Source organism: Manis javanica, chromosome 1, assembly GCF_040802235.1.
Source record: "Manis javanica isolate MJ-LG chromosome 1, MJ_LKY, whole genome shotgun sequence".
NCBI lineage: Eukaryota > Metazoa > Chordata > Mammalia > Pholidota > Manidae > Manis > Manis javanica.
Window position 1 is genome coordinate 217,477,918 of NC_133156.1, and position 21,077 is coordinate 217,498,994.

At 33.5% G+C, this 21,077-nt stretch overlaps 1 protein-coding gene across 7 annotated transcripts in view; it reads right to left on the reverse strand.

The window, feature by feature from the left end:
- The window catches only part of SLC30A6 (solute carrier family 30 member 6), a 32,076-nt gene that overhangs the window by 10,087 nt on the left and 912 nt on the right, over positions 1-21,077 (reverse strand). For 5 of the 7 annotated variants that reach the window (XM_017651022.3, XM_073214617.1, XM_073214632.1 and 2 more), the window contains 9 exons: positions 17,599-17,685; positions 13,230-13,314; positions 12,493-12,535; positions 11,324-11,389; positions 6,287-6,367; positions 5,787-5,822; positions 4,975-5,144; positions 2,292-2,340; positions 1,863-1,982 (listed from right to left, as the gene is read on the reverse strand). In XM_017651022.3, coding sequence (XP_017506511.1) covers positions 1,863-1,982; positions 2,292-2,340; positions 4,975-5,144; positions 5,787-5,822; positions 6,287-6,367; positions 11,324-11,389; positions 12,493-12,535; positions 13,230-13,314; positions 17,599-17,685 — 737 coding nt within the window. The remainder of the gene's footprint in view (positions 1-1,862; positions 1,983-2,291; positions 2,341-4,974; positions 5,145-5,786; positions 5,823-6,286; positions 6,368-11,323; positions 11,390-12,492; positions 12,536-13,229; positions 13,315-17,598; positions 17,686-21,077) is intronic. The other 2 variants (XM_017651023.3, XM_073214623.1) reach the window with 1 other exon arrangement.

Sequence of the window (21,077 nt, forward strand, 5' to 3'; positions counted from 1 at the left end):
AATAATGTCCGGACTTGCAATTTTGAATTATCACATTAGTACCAAAATAGTAGGTAACTAGAGATGTGTAAAAATGAAAATTAAGAGACAAGTAGACTATTCTAATTAGGCCAAGAAATGATGATAAAGGCCTCAGTTTGGGCAGCAGCAATGTGAATGGGAAAGAGGGGATAGATAAATAAGTATTTTAAAAAATTAAACAAGACTAGGTGACAGGACTATTATTTATAATAGCCAAGATATGGCAACAACCCAAGGGCCCATCAATGGATGAAGAGATAAAAAAATGAAGATGATACACAAATACAGAGGAATATTATTCAGCCATGAAAAGGACAGAAAGTTTGCCATTTGCAACATGAATGGACCTTGAAGGCATTATGCTAAGTGCATTAAGTCAGACAAAGATAAATACAAATACTATATAATCTCACTTATATGTGGAATCTAAGAAAACCAAACTCTTACGAAACAAGAAAACAGATTAGTGGTTGCCAGAGAGGATATAATGTACAGCAAGGTGACTATAATATTTTTTTAAAAATTGGCTTGGTGAGAGGTGAGAAAGAGGAGGGAAGACAAGTAGGTATTGAAGAATGCACTGGAATTCCTCAAAAAAAATTTAACACTGAATTATCATATGATCCAGCAATTCTACTTCAAGTATAAACACACAAGAATTAAAAGCAGGGATTTTAACAAATATTTGTACACCCATGCTCTAAGCAGCATTATTCACAATAGCCAAAAGGTGGAAACAACTCAAATGTCTATCAATGGATGACTAGGCCAACAAAATGTGGTGTACAGACAACATGGAATATTATTCAGGCTTAAAAAGAAAGGAAATATGCTACAACATGGATGAGATTTGATATCATTGTTAAATAAGCCAGACACACACACACAAAAGCAAATTTGTATGCTTTCATTTATATGAAGTAGTTAGGCAAATTTATAGAGACAAAGTAGAATAGTGGTTGCCAGGGGCTGGGGGGAGGGTGAAATGAGGAGTTGTTATTACAGGGTACAAAGTTTCAGGTAGGGAAGATGAGAAACTTTTGGAGATGGATGATAGCGATGGTTGCACAACAAAGTGAATGTACTAATGCCACTGAACTGTATTCTTTAAAATGGTAAATTGTATGTTATGTATGTTTTAACACAATTTTTTAAAAGGATGCAATGGAATAGATGGTAGTGGCATTCACTGAGATGGGAAATATAAGAAAAAACAGTTTGGGGGATAGGGGAAAATAGGTTCAGTTGAGAGAGACATGAACAGAAATCAATAAAATGTGCCTTTTGGATGGAATTTAACAGAGATTTGGACTAGAAATAAAGGTTGGGGAAACACACAGAAATAGTAAATAAACAATTTTATGTGATCTCCCAGTAGAGTATGCAAAACAGTTAGAAGAATAATTAAAGACAGATTCTAGTAAACACTAATATTTAAAAGATAGTCAGAATCCTAGGTCATAATGTATTAAGCTTAAAGCTTAAAAGCTTGCCTTTTTAAAAATTGTTTCACACCTACACTCCTCTTCTCTTCCCTCTCTCAGCAACAGCAGTTGTGACTTATCCTCCTTATTGTCATTTCAATTTCACTCATGAGATCAGTAGTGGAGAACATAAAAATTTCTGCTGAATTTTAGATGTGAGTTTTCCAGTCTGAATTATAGATGGTGGTGAAAAATACTTCCTGAATCAACCCCCTCAATTATTCAGATGAAAGGCACTTGAGGATGAGACTTGACCAAGTTACACAGGTTATAAGCCAACATGCTAAGTTTAATCCCTATCCCTCCAGTCAGTCCCCAGGAGTGGAAATACATTTGACAGCCATAAAAAATACTTACTTAATTTCAATTAGCATATATGTAATACAAAGAGCAAATGCCCCAGCAAGATAAATCAAAACAAATGGATTCATTCGGGGAAGGAAGATACTGCTAAGTCCTGGAATAATTCCACACAAGCTGTGAAAAAACAGAAAGAGTATTCATTAGAACTCATGTAATACTTTTGAAAATCTTATAAAAGATGACATATATTCGTATCATGCATCTTTTAAGGAAGCAAAGAAGAAAGCAAAGTTCTCTCACTCATAAAGGTCTCTTTTGTATCATCAATTAAAAGTAAGAAAAAAGCAAAGGGACAGTAAGAATCTGATCTGTGAGATTCATGTAGTAACCTCAGCAACAAATAATGTTAAGTTCCCAAGATAGATTCATTTTTTGTGCAGTCCTTTAAAATTATATTTATCAGGAAACCCTGCAACATCTTACCTTCGACTAAGATCTGCAACATGCTCTTGAAGCCAACTCGTACTAGCAGCTTTAAGGAGAAAAAAATCAAATTATCTATATAGAAGAATAAACTACTACCAGAAATGCTTGAATTTTTTAAATGTTTGGCAATGACCATGTAACATTACAAAAGGACATGTTACTCCTCAAATGTAGAACTTTTTCGTCTTATGCCTTTAAGATACTAAATCAAAACCACTTTCACCTACAATATAGAGCTGACCTGAAATAATCAGAGACTTACTATGTCATTGCTAATATTAATATGAGGTTTTAAAGCACAGCTTCCTAACCAGTGTGCTAAGAATGGTTATAGGTATACCAAAGATTAATTCCCTCAGGTCTCAGGAAGGTCGGTGGGAATCTGGCTACACGCAGACACCTGCCAGTTACTATATCTGAACAAGTAGCTTCCAAGTTCAAGCATCCTCTTACATATATACTCAAGGGTGCTACAGAAACTTTCATTTTTTTATGGGCACCGTGATGTGAAAAAGATTGGTAAGCCTTATACAAAAATGGTATAGTAGCATTTAAGAGCAGACGATGGTGCCAGAATACCTGACTTCAAACCGAGCTGTGCCCTTAACTAGATGTGTGGTATGGGACAAGTGATTTAATCTCTTCAGTCCCTCAGTGTAAAAATGGGGGTAATACAATGATTTAACCTCAGATGGTATAGGGAGAATTAAATGGGCTATACTATGTGAAGCATTTAGACTAGTGCTTGGCAGACAGAGAATGCTCAGTATTATTTTCCACTCAAATTTCAACTAATGTCACAAATCTTGACGTTTCTGGGAACTTTCATTTCCAGCTAATGAAAATACAAACTAGATAACCTTTCTGGAAATAAATGTGGCTATATATATCAAAGACTTTAAAAATACTGTATTTTAAACCCCTTAATAATTTCTTCTCTAGGAATTTATCCTAAAAAAGAATCAGAAATGACTATAAGAAATTTGAAACAAGCTGATTATAGCATTATTTGTAAAAGGTAAAGTGTGAATGTGTAATAGGCTGTTTATAAATATTCATGACAAAATATTATACAGGCATTCAAAAATAATTTTTGCAATGAGCACTTAATGAGAGGCAGTACTCAAGATGTATTGTTCACTGTGCAAAGCCAGACATAAAATTGTAAATACATACAACTCTAAGTATGTTAAAAGATACATATATATGCACAGAAAAAAATGAAAGGAATAAAACAGAAAAGTTAATGGATGTTATCTCTGAGTCAAAAGATTAGTAAGAGTATTCTTTCCTTGTATCTTTCTGATCTTTACAAACAGATACCATTTCTAAATCTTTGTACCTTCTTAAAATTTCTAGAATAAGCATTATAATATTTTAATAATTTACGGTTTTTCAAAGTAATTCTGCTTGTCACAAATACGATTACTTAATTTTCTAGTTCACACAGTAATTCATAAACTGTAATTCATATAAAACTCATACTTCCTAACACTCACGAAGTGTTTAAACTTGGAATGGGCATTTTGGACCATTTTCCTCTCTTCAGTGTCCTGATGCTCAAGTTAGTGAGATCTAAAAAGACCCTCACCTATATTTGCTTCAAAGTATGGGTATGTGCACACAGCCACTTCTGTTTTTACCTCACTTCTCCATCAATCAGTGGTTAACCCTTCATGGATTAGTGGGATTCCAAATCACTGAAATTATTTTAAAATGCCAATAATTTATACCACTAAAGTGAAAAAATCAGTGTGAATTTGTAAAGACTTGAAAATAAAAGAGTATTTCAAAAGAAATAAAATTTTGCTACTTTCAAATATATGCCCACCCACCACTGGCAGAGAGAAGTTCCTGGGAACTTATTTAACAGAATACAACTATTTGCAATGAACACATCAACTACTCTTAAGTATATTGATGCTTCTTAAACACTTGCAGCAGGTTTTTTTAGATAGGTTATAAAGGCATACTTATATAGTACTTTGCTTTATTGTACTTCACATATTCTAGGTTTTTTACAAATTGAAGGTTTGTGGCAATACTTTGTCAAGCAAGTCTGTTAGTGCCATTTCCCCAACATTTGCTCACTTTGTCTCTATGTCACATCTTGACAATTATGGCAATATTTCAAACTTTTTCATTATTATTGTATTTGTTAAGGTGATTGTTGACTATGACTTGCTCAAAGCCCAGATGGTGATTAGCATTTTTTGGAATCAAGTATTTTTAAATTAAAGAAATGTACACTTTTTTTCAGATATGTTGCTGTCACATACTTAATAGATTACACTATAGTATAAACATAACTTTCATATACACTGAGAAACCAAAAATTTCCTTTAACTCACTTTATTGAGGTATTCTGGAACTGAACCCACAATATCTTCAAAGTATGCCTGTGTACCTAAAATTTCTTCATGTTACTTGATAAATGTAATTTTCTTCACATGTGATTTAATATGTCAGTTCTGGCTGTTTTTTAAGTAATACATTATTTTAAAGCTCAAACTAATCAGACTTTGTTTTATGATTTCCTACTTAGAGAAGACGATAGAGAATTTTGGGGTAGTTTACAGGATAAACTTTCTCCTTGATTAATGTGTCAATGAAACAAACAAGACTTTTCTTTATGAGAGATGAATTGAACTTTTTTATTAATGGTAAATAAAAAACATACCTTCAGAGACATAAGCAAAAGGTTTATTCCGAACAGAAAGCATCGTGAACAGGTTGAAAGAAAGAGCCACAAAAGTACCAACTAATAATCTTCCCCTAAAAAGAACAACATAACGTTCACCATTATTTTTTTCTTTGTAATACTGACATGTAGTTTCAACATGTGGAGAGCTGAAAGACAGGAAGGTAGAGTAGTCTACTTCAATGGTTTGGTATTTGCAGAGCCATATTAGAATCTTATTTCTAGCTCATAACCCATGTCCTGTCTACTGTTTTACATAGGACAAAAAAAAAAGACACTAAGCATTAATTGTATCTTTGAACAGGTAATTGCTGTTATGAATTTGTATAAATGCTAGTAGTATTTGGTTACAATACACTGGACAGGTCAGACTGTCCTGAAATAAAATGATCAGAATAGGAATTGGCAACTATATGGTAGATAATAACAGCTCCATCTTTTCAATGGATGCTACTATAAGATTTGGGAGATGAAAGTTTAAATTATAGAAGACCAGATGGGGCTGGCTTAGTGTGTTGGCCTGAAGCTGGAAATAATAAAGGACCTGAAGACTGGGTAGAAAAGGCCTCCTTGTGTAGTATAAAAACATAAGGATCTGGGAACAGTTAACGGTAAAGGAAAGGAATCTTGGGATTTGGAGATTTTATTTGTAAAGTTATCAGTAAAATGTATACTGCTATAGTCTGAACTCTGATATTATTCAAGGTAACCATTATTTAATAATATACCAATTAATAACTGGTAATCAGACTAAATGTTAAATTATATGTTATGTCAAAGCAAAATCTCACGTGTGTATCTCAGGCTGCTCCAAAAAGCGTTCTGCACTAAAAGAAAGAAAGAATGTATTACATAAGCCTTAGAAATTATAAAATTAAAATGATTCATTAAATATAATTAATCCAGTAAGTTCATGAAATCTCCTGATTAAAACTGTTATCAGCAGTGATCAGGCAGAGACTCACAGATTCTCTACAGTATATAATGTCAATCTTCTCTATCAAACCTGTTTTAATAGGTTTGTACTAAGCATTATAAGATGTCTAACTGAATCCCTTTCATTTACACCTATCAATGACTGAATTTGGGAGCATCAAAAAAGGCAACAAAGTAAGGTTGAAAAGAGAGGAGAAAGTCTGAAACAGGCAGAAATTATACTCTGAAAACCCCAGCACTGCTCATCTTAATTTGTATACCCTTTGAACTAGACATGTCTCACTGGATTCTTTCATGTTTCCAAAGATGGCATAGATGGAATTTACAATGATAGTAACATCAGATACAAATATACCTTTCTTTTAATATAAAGAGAGCTCCCAACTGTGCCAAGACTGTGGAAGCAAATACAGCCAGGACTTCTAATCTTTCAAATCTGAAATCAGAAAATTAATTAGATCAACAAAATTCACAAACCATATGTCTAAAACACATTTACATTCATTTATTCACTCACTTAATATATGTAAATGCCTACTATAAGCCAAACAGAACAGACTACAGCTTTCTAGAATGATGATAAATAATGATCATCACAGATTGTTTTTTGAAGTACCTGTTCCCATGACACATTTATAGCTCTTGTTTTTCTAGAAATAACCATTATCATAGTAACAGCTAACACTTTACAGACCCTCCTTGCATTAGACACTGGTCGAACTGCTTAACATTATCTCATCTAAACCTCCAAACTCTTATGAGGGTTACTTTATCCACTTTTTCAAATAAGAAAAGGAACCTGAAACATAAAAAGGAAAAGTAACTATTTAATCATCTAAATAGCAAGTAGAGGAGTCAGGTTTCAAACTCCGGCATTCTGACTCCAGAGCTCATGATTTTAACCACTTATTATACTGCCTCTCACTTCCACACATAATTGCAGTGAATTATGAGTTTGCCTTATAATCCCTACACTATCGGCTAAAGGCCAGCAGCTGTTGTTTCAGTCATCTAGTTTTTCACACATATACTTTAATGGCATTCAATACTTGTGGTAAGTGTAAATGCCTAACATTTGTCAAGAAAATAATTATATTCAGAAAAGATAATAAAATAATTAAATATGTTCATCACACTGCTGTTTGTAAAGGAAAAATGTTGGAATTAACAATAGAACATTATGCATTATTAAAAATATAACAAATTATTTACTGATGGAAAGATGTAAGTGAAAAAAATGGGTTATAAAAGAGTATAAAAAGAAGTATGTAAATGCAGCAATGTTATCCGTGGAAATTAATAAACTGATATTAAAGTACATATGGAAATGCAAAGGTGAATGAAAACTGAAGGATGAAATCTGAAGAACAAAGTTGGAAGATTTCCACTACCAGATATCAAGATTTATTTTAAAACTGTAGTAGTTAATGCAGTACAGTACTAAAGCAAAAGTAAATAACACTAAATTGAACAGAAAGTCCATAAACATATCTAGTCACCCAATTTATGAAGAAGTATCACATAAAAGCAGTAGAAAATGGATGAATTTTTTTCAATATGTTTTTCAATTTTCAATTAAATAGCTGTATAGAAAGAAACATGTCTTGACCTCCAACTCAAGCCAACACAAAAATCAGTGCCAGTTTGACTGTAGGCCTAAATGTGGAAGGTCAAAGAGTAAGACTTCTGATAGATAACAGAGTATCTTTAAGACCTTGGGGCTGGCCAAGAGTTCTTGACAAGTACAAAAAAAGTACTAACCACAAAGGACAAGACTGATAAATTGAATTACCACTGAAATTAAAAATCTGTCATTCATCAGAAAATACTATTGAGAGAATGAAAGGCAAGTGGGAGTGGGAAAAGATACTGATAAATAAAGAACTCCTATAGATTAGTAAGAAAAAAACAGGCACCTAATTTATGGGTATAAACTTTATATGGGTAGAACACTTCAACAGGCATTTCACAAAATTTGGATGATTAATAAACATATAAAAAGTGCTCAATTATCAGAAAATAACTTAAAACCACAATAACACTGCATATTCTCGAATGGCTTAAAAACAAAAAGACAATACCAACCACCGGTAAGAAGAAGCAACAGGAACTCTCATACGTTGCCAGTGTCTGTGTAAATTGGTAAAACAACCCTCGATACCTCCTAATGGTGAGCATATGGAAATCCTATTTCTGAGTAATTTCACTCAAGATACATACCCGACACAAATGAGTCCACATGTATCAAAATACATGTACACCAATGTTTGTACATAGTTTTATTTATAATAGTTACAAGCTAAAAATCACCTAATGTCTTTCAACAACATTTAAACAAAATGTGGTATATTCATATAATGGATTATTAGAGCAATGAACAAGAATGAACTACTTCTATATGACAGAATATACTCTTACATTTACATGACTTCAGAAACAGGCAGTAATAATCTGCAATGATAGAGGTCAGAATATTGGTTACTTCTGTAAGCATTTGACTTTGATTCAACATGAAGGGAGACTTTTGGGGGACCTGCAATGTTTTAACCATAATCTAGATAGTAGTTATATAGGTATATTCATTTCATTAAATCAATCGACTGCAGAAGAATATTAGAACAAGAAATTTGTTCTGCTACCATTAAATTTATATTGCAAAGGAGGAAACAACAAATAATTTATAAGTTCTGCCAAGTTCTATATAATTACAGCAGTCTGATTTGAGGAGTTTAGCAAGGTGGTCATTTTAGAATCTACTTTAGATTGGGCTTAGTCACTTAATGACAATAGCATTTAGTGATATTAAGATCAGAATAACAATACAGAACTAAGCTTGCAAAGATCAGATGAAGAGCATTTCACACAGAGATAATGGCATGAGGCCTTGTAAAAAGACCCTAAAGCAGGAATAAATTGTGTTCAAATTACAGAAAGAAAGTCAGTGTGTAGAGGGAAGGAGAGTGGTAACTTGAAGACAAATAGGCAAGGTCAAACTCATATAAGGGCTTTGTAGATTAGGGAAAGGAGTCAGAATTTTATTCTATATATGACAGAAAAAAACTGGATGATTTTGAGAGCAACAGTATGATTTAAGTTTAAAAAGGAAAATCACTCTGGCTGCTATATGGAGAATGGTACATAGGGGTGGCTAGAGCAGAAGCATGGGGACCAGTTAGGATGCTGGTTAAGGCAAGAAATGAAGGTGGCGTGGTTAGGATGGTACTGGTGGAGATGAAAATGGGGGTCAGAACAGATTCTGGATGTACTATAGGTTAATTTGCTGATGGATAAATGTGGGTAATGAGGAAATAATCAAGGATATTGCTTGAGCAACTGAGTGCCAGTATATTTACTGAAATGGGAAAAACTTCAGAGGAACAGATTTTGGGGAAAGAAAACAATAATTCAAGACTAAATTTCAGATACCAATTAGACAACCATGTGAATCTGTCAAGAACTAGTCTGAGACAAGACAGACAGGGCTGGAAAACTGAATTTTGGTATTGCTAAAGATAGATGATATTTCAAGCTATGTGATTGACTGAAATTATATTTGACAGTTTTATCATTTAATTGCTCTCTCCTTTCCCATTCACTCTAAGCAAGTGGGCCAAACGGGAGCTATCATGTCCTTGCTTGACCGTACCTCTTGACGACAGTGACTAATCTAAAGACTAACATCTGTTCCAAGCTGGACCAATCAACAGTTCTTTATCATGATTTTCTAAGAAATGAGAGTTGGGGAGGAGTCCTTTGCTCTCTTGGATGAAGATGAGAAGGTTCAAGTTATGGTCTTGTAAGGAGTTACCATTCCAGAATAGTGGTGAAAAGTGGTCTGAGAAACTGAACCTGACATGTAGAGAAAAGCAGGCCTAAGAGGTAAGAGGACAGTACCCTGAGTGTTCCAATCCAGTTACCTCAGTCTTCCCATATTTTGGTTACATAAATGACCAAAGTCCCATTTCTTCCCCCCAACCAGTTTTAAGTTCGATTCTGTCACTTGCAACCTAAAACCTTGACTCAATCACAGTTTCCATATATAGATATTTATATGTAACTTATAACTAATTATCACAGTAATAGTCCAACCCTATCAAATTTCAGTGACACTTATTCATATCTTAATTTTGCATTAAAATTTCATGTTTGCTTTGTCCCATTGTTTAAGTAAATAAAATCGGATTTTGTTCAAAAGAATATAATCCCAATGAATGATAAGATGGAGAAGGATTAGTTTGGTCCAAGAATTTCTTTAAGAAAATTAAATTATCTTTCATGTTGTTTTCTTGAATTTGAAAGGAATTCATTTTTTCTAATATATTTTTAAAAACCCTCTAATACCTTCCAGTTTTCAACTTTTAGTAATTTCTAAAACTACAAATTATTTGATAGTCAATTGTTATTAATAAATCCAGTCTTAAGATAAAAATATATCTCCACCACTGCATTAAAATATATCACATTTACATTGCTTTATTATTTTTTATGAAGATGTTGAATTTTTTATTATTAAACTGCTCTTATTTTCCTGCAAGGCTGTTGCTCCACTGTATAAAATAGCACCAGCAGATACCAAAATAAAAATTAAAAAAAATAAAAAATAAAAAATAAAAAATAGCACCAGCAAACTTAGTATATTGCAAAATTAAGATAGTATTGTTCATCTGACAATAAATAACAAAACTTTTCTCCACTGCCAAGTACTCCCAATGGAAGATTATTAAGTATTTTGGCCCAAATCTAGGGATGAATAAATCAAGTTATGATATTATATAAGGCTTAAGATAATAATGTTATCGTTGAATTACATAATTTTTATACCTAGTTCTTACCACAGATAATTTTTGGAACTCTAATTACTATAACAAAATCAGATTTTATTTACTTAAACAATGGGACAAAGCAAACATGAAATTTTAATGCAAAATGAAGATATGCATAAGTGTCACTGAAATTTGATAGGGTTGGCCTAGTACTATGATAATTAGTTATAAGTTACATATAAAGAGTCATAGGGCATTGTATCACATCTACTTTAACATCTACCAGATATACTTACATTAAAATCCTTTGTACTTTCTCTAAGTAAAATAAGAGATTTCCAAAATATTAAACTTAATGTGAACATTTTATGATAACATTTGTTTTATAAAATAGAAAAGAATCTAATGTGAAAATTTTATTTTAATATGATTTAAAATTAAATATTCATGTTTCTTACTTAGAATCCTCTTGGAAGATGTTTATTAATCTACTTTCACTATTTGATCCCCATTCTACTAAGCAGGCTGCATTTATTTTCTAGAAATACTCTAGCTAGCTATTTAATGCCTAATATACCTACTATTTTGATAATAAGAAGTTAGCAGAAAATAAAATAATTTGAACTTACCCAAAAGAATAGACAGGGGTAGGCTTCCTCATCATTATCCAGTAACTTATTAGACATGTCATTAAACTAAGTAAAAAGGAAAATAAAATTAGCATTAGAACTAGAGTGAGAGAACAAGCAGAAAGAAACTGAGTTCCCAGAATTTCTAAGCTGCTGAAAATTATCAGTTTTTGCAAAGAACAATTCCGTAAATTATTCTGATTTATAATATAATCATATAAGCATCCTGAAACATGACAGTTTTTTTAACATGTGTAAAAACTGAAAGAAGTTACAATACATTATAATTAAGTCAGGTAAACAAAACCTAAACCCATACTTGCTCTATTCACTGAGTTATCCATCCTAAATAGGGTTTATAACTGTTTATAACTGAGCATGCAAAAAATAAATTACATAGTAATAATAATGATAATATATTTTATTCTAGGCATAAAAAATGAATTTTAACTTTGATAAACTTTATTAAATCTTTGTTAAAACTTAAATATTAATAACACCTTAACAGTCCAGATGGGATAAAATTATGTTCATTTTCCAAGTAGAATAATAGATATTCATTCTAAAACAACTTCCCACAGTGTGAAATTCAGGTAACAAATCTGTTTTAGACAATCAAGTAGATTTAATTATGTAATTTATGAAAAGGAGATTTAATTACATAAATTGATTAAATCAAGTAGATTAAATTACATGATTACTTATACTACTATGGCACAGATCTTGAAGACATCAAGGTCTAAGTATTCGATAAACCTTATATGGCAATATGAAAGGTCCCAAGAAGTAGGGAGCCAAGTGGTTGTCTCCCCAGCTCTCAATTACTTCCTTCCTTCTCAGTTATCAATGTCCCTCATATCTTTTCCCATCCACACAGTTACAGAGGGAACTGTATGGTCCTACATGACCCTGCTCCCTGGTCACAGGTGACTCACCTACAGGGAGGCAGCTGAAGCACCTGACCTAAGCCTGGGTATTATCTTTTCTGTTGCTACATAAATGGAATGTTTTATTCCAGAATATCTTCTAATTATTATTGTTTTTATGTAAATGTTCTATGTTGATAATTTTACTTATTTTACAGATTTCTTTAAGCAAAGAAAATTTCATAAGTTCAGTGTAACAAATTCCTTATTAGCCTCAAAACACTAAGATTTTCTAAAACTTACCTAAAAAGATCAAAAATGGTCAAGTAAGTATAGGCAGTTAAAGCTGCAAAACAAAAAGAGTGCTTAAAATGTTACTGAATCAATTGTTAGGAACTATTAGCAAATCACAAAAATTATTCACATCAGGGGCATCCTTTACTAAAAAAATTGTAAGTTACTGATTAACCTCATAGTTAGCAATTATCTGGTAAATTTGAGTAATACATGTAGCCAAAGTTGGGTAGTACAAAAGCTTACTTTAGAATCCGATTTCTCCGTCAGGAAAAATGAAGCAGCATATGCTCAAAGCCCTATGATCATTTTTTTTTTTTGCCTTCTGTCATGTAAGTACTATTTTAAATGTATTTGTTAAATAGAAGGACAAAAATAGTGGTACATAAAAATGTAAGAGGTCAAGACACAAGAAAAATATTACAGATTTCCGTTTCTAAAGAAAATCAATACATCTCAAAATCTTAAACACTGCATAAATTCAAGTACTCATCTATCACAAAAAAAAGGAATCTCAGCTTTTCAAACAGATCTAAAATTTTTTTTAAAGTCATTTAAAATGATAATGCCTAATCACACTTCATAGTTTACAAGGCATTTTTCAAATAGACTCTCTCACTTAAATCTTTTGAGCTATATTTCAAAATAATATATTGTATGTAAAGGAAGACATACCTTTATTTAAAATCAGAATAATAACAGTGAAACTAATAATTAACTCCATAAAAATAAGAAGGCTGACATACCTATACTGTTAGTGGAACTGCACCACATAAGCAGAAAGCCCGTACATGTTAAGTTTATTGCACCAAAGAGCAGTATCTTCCAGGACTGTGAAAAAGAAAATCATTCTTATTTGTATGCTGATAAACTTCACTGGGTTTGTTCAAGTTGCTATAATTCATACTCTGATATTCAAAGGAATAAGCACAACTTCCTTCAAAAAGGCAAAGTATCACATTTTATGTATCTATCAAAATTATCATCAACCAAATTATTATTATAATATTATAAATCTAAAAGAACAATTCTAGAAGTAGACTTGTTCAGGAGAGGAAAATCCACAGAATAGCTGTTATGGCAACTATACTATTGAATCATCAAAGAGAACAAGAGCTACCAGCATGAATTTGTGGTAGACACCATTCTGAAGTTCCTCTACACCCAGGAGCAAAACCAGAGAAGCAGGTGAGGTAGGGGATGTTAAGAGAATCGAGAACTGACATGATAGGCTAAGTGAGGACATTAATGAAATGACTGGACATGGTTTCTAGCCAGGAGAGGGATTCAAGAATAGTCAGAAGAGGAGGATAAAACATGTAATTTGAAAATGACACTCTCTGTAGCCCTACAACTGAAGCTATTTGTCAACAATATTTGAGTATCTATATTTGTAACACATTCTTCTAGGCAATGGAGATAGAGCAGTGAACAAAACATGGACCTTATAATCCAGGTGGGATAATAGACAATAAGTAAACACGGTCAGGAGGTGGACAAATAAAGTACAGTAAGAACACAGTAACAGGAGATATGAAGAGCTGCTCTTCCAAATAGGGTGACTGGAAAAGACCCCTTTGGTAAGGTGACATGTGACCAGAAATCTGAAAGAGACAAAGGTGCTAAGCATGTGAAAGAAATGGGAACTATTTCTCAGTGCAAATGCCCTGAGACAGAAGAGTACTGGCTAAGGACAGCTAGAGGGGGGAGAAGAGAGGGAGTCTGGAGCTTTGGTCTTAGAAGCCAGGAAAAGAATTGGGATTTACTCCAAATGAGACAGGAAGTGATTTAATTTTCGTTTTTAAAGATCATTCTGGCTTCTCTATTTAGACTATACTGCATAGGGGCAAGGATGGAAGTAGGAAGACCATTTAGAATGTGACTGCAATAATCCATGCGAGAACTGCTGGTGGCTTTGAAGGTGGTATGAAAATGGTAGAAGAGTCAAATTATAGGTCTTATTTACACTGAAAGACAGAGCTAACAAGATATACTTATAAAATGGATGTGAGGAGTGAGGGAAAGAGAAGTATAAGAATGCTCCAAGGTTTGTGACCTAAGTAAACATATGGAAGAATATAATAGCCATTTGTAAGGGAGCAGTAGAATATTAAAGTTCAGGCTTGACCAATTCAAATTTGAGTTGCCCATGTATGGCCCCGGAAGATGACTGGTTAGCCAGAGACGGGTAAGATTCCTCAAGGGAGGAACAACCTAAGACAGGCACAGTCGCAGGAGGGCCATCAGGTGAGAAAATGGGGATCAACAGAGGTGAGGCTTAGAACCTCCCCCCCACTGTTCTGAGAGAAATCTTCTGCATACGTGGATGTTTTATTGCCCTTGTCTAGCTTGGATTAACACATAGTCTACAGGCACACACCTGATCATCTACATTTGTTCTCTTACAACACTAAACTATGTTTTCTACCTTTATCTTGTATCTACCTACCACTTCAGCATTTTATTAAAAATAATAATAATAAAGAGAGAAATGTGGTATCCACATATAAATCAAGTATAAAAATCAAATGAATATTCATATTTGAACTGTTTATAGTCCATAATGCATGATCAAAACCAAAAGCCTCTGTGATGACTGCCCTTGTAATGTTCACCATGTAACTTATTCACTATGTAAGAATTTGTTCTCCATGTAAGAACTTGTTCGTTATGCTTCAGAAGATTGGAGACTGACGAAAATTAGGCTTGGGGTGGATTAATGATTGTGCATTGAGCATTGACCCCCCCATACAGAATTTTATTGTGGTTAACAACCATTTGATCAATAAATATGAGAGATGCCCTCACAAAAAAAAAAAAAAAAAGTACACACTTCCAATTGTAAAATAAATAAGTAACCGGGATGTAATGTATAGCATAAGGAATATAGTCAAAATATTGTAACAACTTGGTATGGTGATAGCTGGTACCTAGAATTATCATGTACATAAATGTTAAATCACTGTGTTGTACACCTGAAACTAATGTAATACTGTGTGTCAACTACCCTTCAATAAAAAAAAAAAAAATTTGAGTTGCCCATTAGATATCCAAGTGGCAATGTTGAGAAGGCTATTATATATAGGAGTGAACAAGAAGGTAAAGACAAGTCACTATAAAAGGAAGCAGAGAAATGAAGCAGCTGAGAAGGGAATATATGGCATGTAATTATGGTGCAAGAAAGAGAAAGAGACTGATACAAGAAGTAACAATGAGGCAAGAGATAGAAGGACAATTATAGAAACACTGTCTTTCAATAGGCAACCAGTGGAGGGGATGGCCTTATGTAGCAGACCATTCAGTTCATTCACAGGAACAGGAGGGAAGGCAGAGTGTTGGTAGATGAGCTAATGGTAGGATGTGGACATTTTCTTCTGATTATTTCTTTTCCCTTAGTGAAACAGGAAGCAAGACCAACAGGTTAGAGTAAGGATGAATGACGTTTTAGAAGTTTGAGGACATAAGTGAAAGAAAATGACATGAAATACTCACTAGGAAATTGGGAAACTGAATGCACTAGAAAAATATAGTATGGGCAGTACTGATGGCAAACTTGACCATGAATTTAAAGTGAGACCAGTCAGCATGGTTCTGTGTTTCTCCCAGGCTACATTCAGGTGCTTGAGTGCAGGTACACAGTAGAAAGAAAGTGAACTTCAAGAAGTTAAGGATTTGCCAGGGAAGTATGCTAGACAGAAGAGGACACAAAGGAGTTGAAGGCACATGCAAGAAAATGATAATGATGAACCAGAGAATCTAAATTGGATAAGTAAGCAAATGAGGATAACAGAAGTGAAAACATATGGCAGAGTCAATGGATTGAAGGTTCTGGTCAGACTGAAGAGTTACTTGGAGATGGGGTAATAGAAGTAAATTAGAAAGACAAGAAATGGTGACTGATGAGTGAAATGCAGAAATTGAGACAGTGGGAGGATACAGTTATTAGTAGTTATTATAAATGATAAAGTCTACGGTATGATCATAGGAGGAGATGGTTGGAAGGGGTTGGGAGGACAAGATTATTTGTGATGAGGATGTATGTAACTGAGAAGTAAGGATCTTCCTCATGAAGTATGAAATCACAAGAACTAAGACAGGAGTAGTAGTGAGAGATGAGCCAGGCATATTTCTTAAGATTTATATTATGATAGAGATTATCTGCACAGTTCAGGTGTTACTATATCAGTTTTTTTCCTACCACCTATTCTGTAGTGTACTGTGCCTCAATAAAGGGTACTGTTAAAGACTTCCCATTTACTTTTGCAATATAGTTGCTTTCAGTCAACATCATAAAGCTGTATCTATCTGTTCTCAAGAGATCATCCTAAATGGACTAGATGGACAAGCAGCAGATTAATTCCCTAACCTTGGCTCTTGAAGTTTAACACTCAGGACATGATAATATTTCCAAATACTAGAATTATTGAGTTCTGACTATATTCCAAGGTTTTAGAAACAGGAGATACAGTGGTAAAGAACTAAGAAAAGAAGCCTCTGGTCTGGTATCACAATACATGGCCAATATCATTGGTACTGCTTACTATGTTCATTGACGCTAGGCTTATTTAAAACTCATCAAATATTTATTGGGTGATTTTTTTGTACTTTTATAAAAAAGTGAGCAAAATAGAAATAGTCACTGTTCTCAAGGAGCTTAAGTATAATTTAGAGAATAATGAGAACAATGAAAACAAAACAATAACTATAAGGTTTATATTGGTGACCAAAAGGGGTGCTGATTACCTTTTTATTTAGTCTCAAAGCATAACTTATTTTTCCTGCTTTATATTAAAAATAAGAAAACATGGCTTCAGACTACATCAGTCAATTTGTTAAAAAATTAATAACATAAGACAAGCACAAAACAATTTTTCTTTAAAACGCTTTAGAATCAGAATAAAAACTCTGAATAGCTTCCTTGCAAGCAAAACAACTGTATACCAAAAGAGCATAATTTTATTAAAAAATTACTTATGCAACATAAAAAAATGAAAACAGTATGGTGAGATTAAGAGTAATTCCTATTTGCCTTAAAAATTAGCTTTCTTCCATGCTATAATATTGTGCATTTGTGCAATCTTTAAAATTAGGGTTAAGGAATAAAAAACAACTTACCCTTCGGTCAGCTGCTACAAGTCTAAATTCCTGTACTAACTTGCCAAAAACAGATCTCTGTGGTTTTCTAAAAAGATGAATTGTCCCCTTTAAAACAAATGAAAAATACACAAATCAGCATTTAAGTATCTTCATAATTCCTGTGATATTATAGCAATAACCACTAACATTTACTGAATGCTCAATATGTGCCAACCAACTATTCTAGACACTCTACATGTACTTATCTATTCAATCTTCATGATAATCTACAAGGTGGAAACAGTTTCTAGTAAATTGTCGAAGGGCACAATCCTAGCAAATGACTGAACAGGAATTCAAACCACAGCATTTTTCCTCCAGACCACACTATTTATTTTTCAGTGGATTAGGTAATTTTGAACCAGAAAAGCAGTTTGCCAAATAGCTCCACTGATAAGAAAAATTAGAATTTACCAAGTCGAAGATTTGTATATGAAAAGTTTGCAACTGTTACTGTAGCAACCTCTGACGTTCTCTTAGGCATTCAGCGTATCTAACATCCTAGGTAGCCTCTGTGGTCTCCCCTATGCAGTATGGGGCCAGCAGAGATAGGGCCTGGCAGTGGGGTTACCAATAAGAAAAGAGACTGAGTGGCAACTAGTGTGGGATTTACCACTCAAGTTCCAGAAACCATGTGGGAAAGCCTGGGCATAGAGTTAGTGCACATATGGGAAATTAGCTTATGATTAAGGCAGTATCCAACATCAGTGGGAAGAACTGTGAGCTATTCAATAAAGGTATTTGGAAAAAGGTAAAGCTGGATCCTTACTACATTTCTCACTCTTTCATTATTTTTAAATTAAAATAAAAAGCTAGAGAAGCACCTTACTACACTGATGGACAGTGACTGTAATGGGGTATGTGGTGGGGACTTGGTAATGGGGGGAGTCTAGTAACCATAGTGTTGCTCAGGTAACTGTACATTAATGATAACAACAACAACAAATACATATATATATATATATAAAGCTATACAGTACTTGAAGAAACTTATGGATGGTTAGTTTTATAATCTTGGAGTTGGAGAAGACTTATCTTAATAAGGATAAGTAAATAGGATGTAAAACCAAGAAGATGTAAAGGGAAAAATTGATTAAAATATACTATATACTTCCATGTTGGGAATACAATACCCTACAAAGTAACAAAAACAATTAAAAACCCTGGAAAGGAAAGATAAGCTGTGGGGGAAAAAAGTTTGTTATTCCAAAAGCAAAGTAATTATTTCCAGGGAAAAAAAATTTCCCAATTTTTCAACAGGTCATACATACATAATAATTTGATAGCTAACTGCCATGTATTTAAATATTTAGGTTTCAACAAAATACTTTCCAAGGTGGTAAAAGCCACAATCACCACAACCACCATACTACATTTCTACCTCATAAAGTTGGCAAACTTTACTCAAACACTGAAGCTACGCAGAAAGCAGTGGAACTGGCTGTGAGATTTAAAATGTGAAAGACTTTCAGATACAATTCCAACAGAGTATGATTTTCCTACAGTTAGTATCCAGGAACATCTCAGTAGTTATAAAAAGGTATGTCCTATTTCTTCAAAGCTTAGAAATATCGTTAGTGGCACTATGCTGAAACTCAGGAAAGGCAGAAACTAAGGCTGAGTCCTAGAACTCTGACATAAGAAAAATAGAATTGTTGAGGCTAAGTGATGGCTACATGGGGCTCATTATACCATATTCTACTTTTATGTCTGAAAATTTCCATATCAAAAAAATCACAAAGCAAAAAAATACTTTAAACTATAAACAAAGCATCAAAAAAAGTGTTACTAATTTTGATATACAAATAAAGATGTATAACCCTAAGGTTCTGCTAAGCCAATTCAGTTTAAAAGGAACAATACAATATTTTCATTTGAGATGTTAACAAATGCTAATGCTAATGGATTACTCTATTCTTAAAGAATTATGTATGGAATATTTCTGTCCCAAAGATAAATTCTGATTAATACAGTTACCCTTGGATAACATTCTAATATCAGCCCACTTTAAATTATTTAAGTTACTTTAACTGAAGTTTCAGGTAAAAACAACCAAGATTTCTAAAAGGCAGAGGGCCATTTCTTATGCCATTCTGATATTGGGGAAAAAACACAGAAATCCCAATTTTCACAGCACTCTTTCCAAATTATACTGGCTCTTCACTGCTATCAGGATAAACTCCCAATTTTAATGCTTTCAATGACTTAGCCCACTTTTTTCGTTTTATTTCTTGCTCCAGATCGTAATCCTCAACTCCAATTAAACTGGTATACCCCGTCTCTTGATCATACCACTCTACAGACCTGTATAATTAAGCTCTAATAGCCCTGTAACATTTACCAAGTTTCCTGACTTCTCTCCCATTTCCTCATCCAAGTGAGAGCAATGGATAGTAGATTAAGAGCAGTGGAGTAGTGCACAGAGCACTCAGTTTCACGGTTCACCTCTTACGTGAAACCGTCCTAGATTATTCCAAACTATACTGCTTTTCTTAATGCCACTTGATTTGTAATTAGCCAGAGTATAGCCTTCATCTTGTTATCTTGCATTTTAAGTTAATTTTTTAGTAGCTTCACTAATGACATGGGCTGTATTTCCTTATATTTTCTAAGATAGTAAATACTGTGTTTTGCATATAGCATGTTCTTAATAAACAATACACAATGAGTGACTCATAAAACCTTTGTTCCCAAGATTAAAACTTAAATACTACGATTTTCCTGTATTACTGTTTCAAGCATAAATATTTAATGTCATAATTATTTATTCAGTGCTTTGTAAAACACACATCTACTGAAAAATTCCTCTGGCCAGGCACTGTACAAGGCTTGGGAATACCAGAGTGAGTACACAGGTCCTGCTCTCAAAGAGTTTACAGTCTAGGAAGAGAGAGAGACAAGTTTTAAATCTGGTAAGAGCTACTCATGCTATCAGTAAAAAGCACCAAGTTATCATGGGAGCATAAAAGAGGCACCTAAGTGGATCCTGAGGCATGCAAAAGGTTCATGAAAGAGACAAAAGGACACATAAGGGTTATACTGATAAGAATGAGGAGTAGGGGACAGGGAACAATTCTGGAAGATGAAACATACAAATTACGTGCAGAGGCCTATTTCTTAGAGAAGATATGCAAGCTGTTCACTGTGGCTGGGATATGGATGTATGTGTAAAAGGTCAGAAACTTGACTATAGATGGCTTTGTATGCCATGCTAAAAAGGATTTTATCTTGAGGGTTATAGAAAAAAAACTGGCTTTAATAAAAAAATTAAGGTATTTTAAATGAGGGAGTGGTATAGACAGATTTTAGAAAATAAACTCTGGCTATACATTGATGAATGTTTTTAAGAAGGCGTAGTTGGAGGCTATTTGGTCAGCTAATAAACTTTTACCCACTATGTGTGTGGGTAAAACTTAAAAAACTTACAAATGATAAGGCATGTGAATAAGATACTTTTT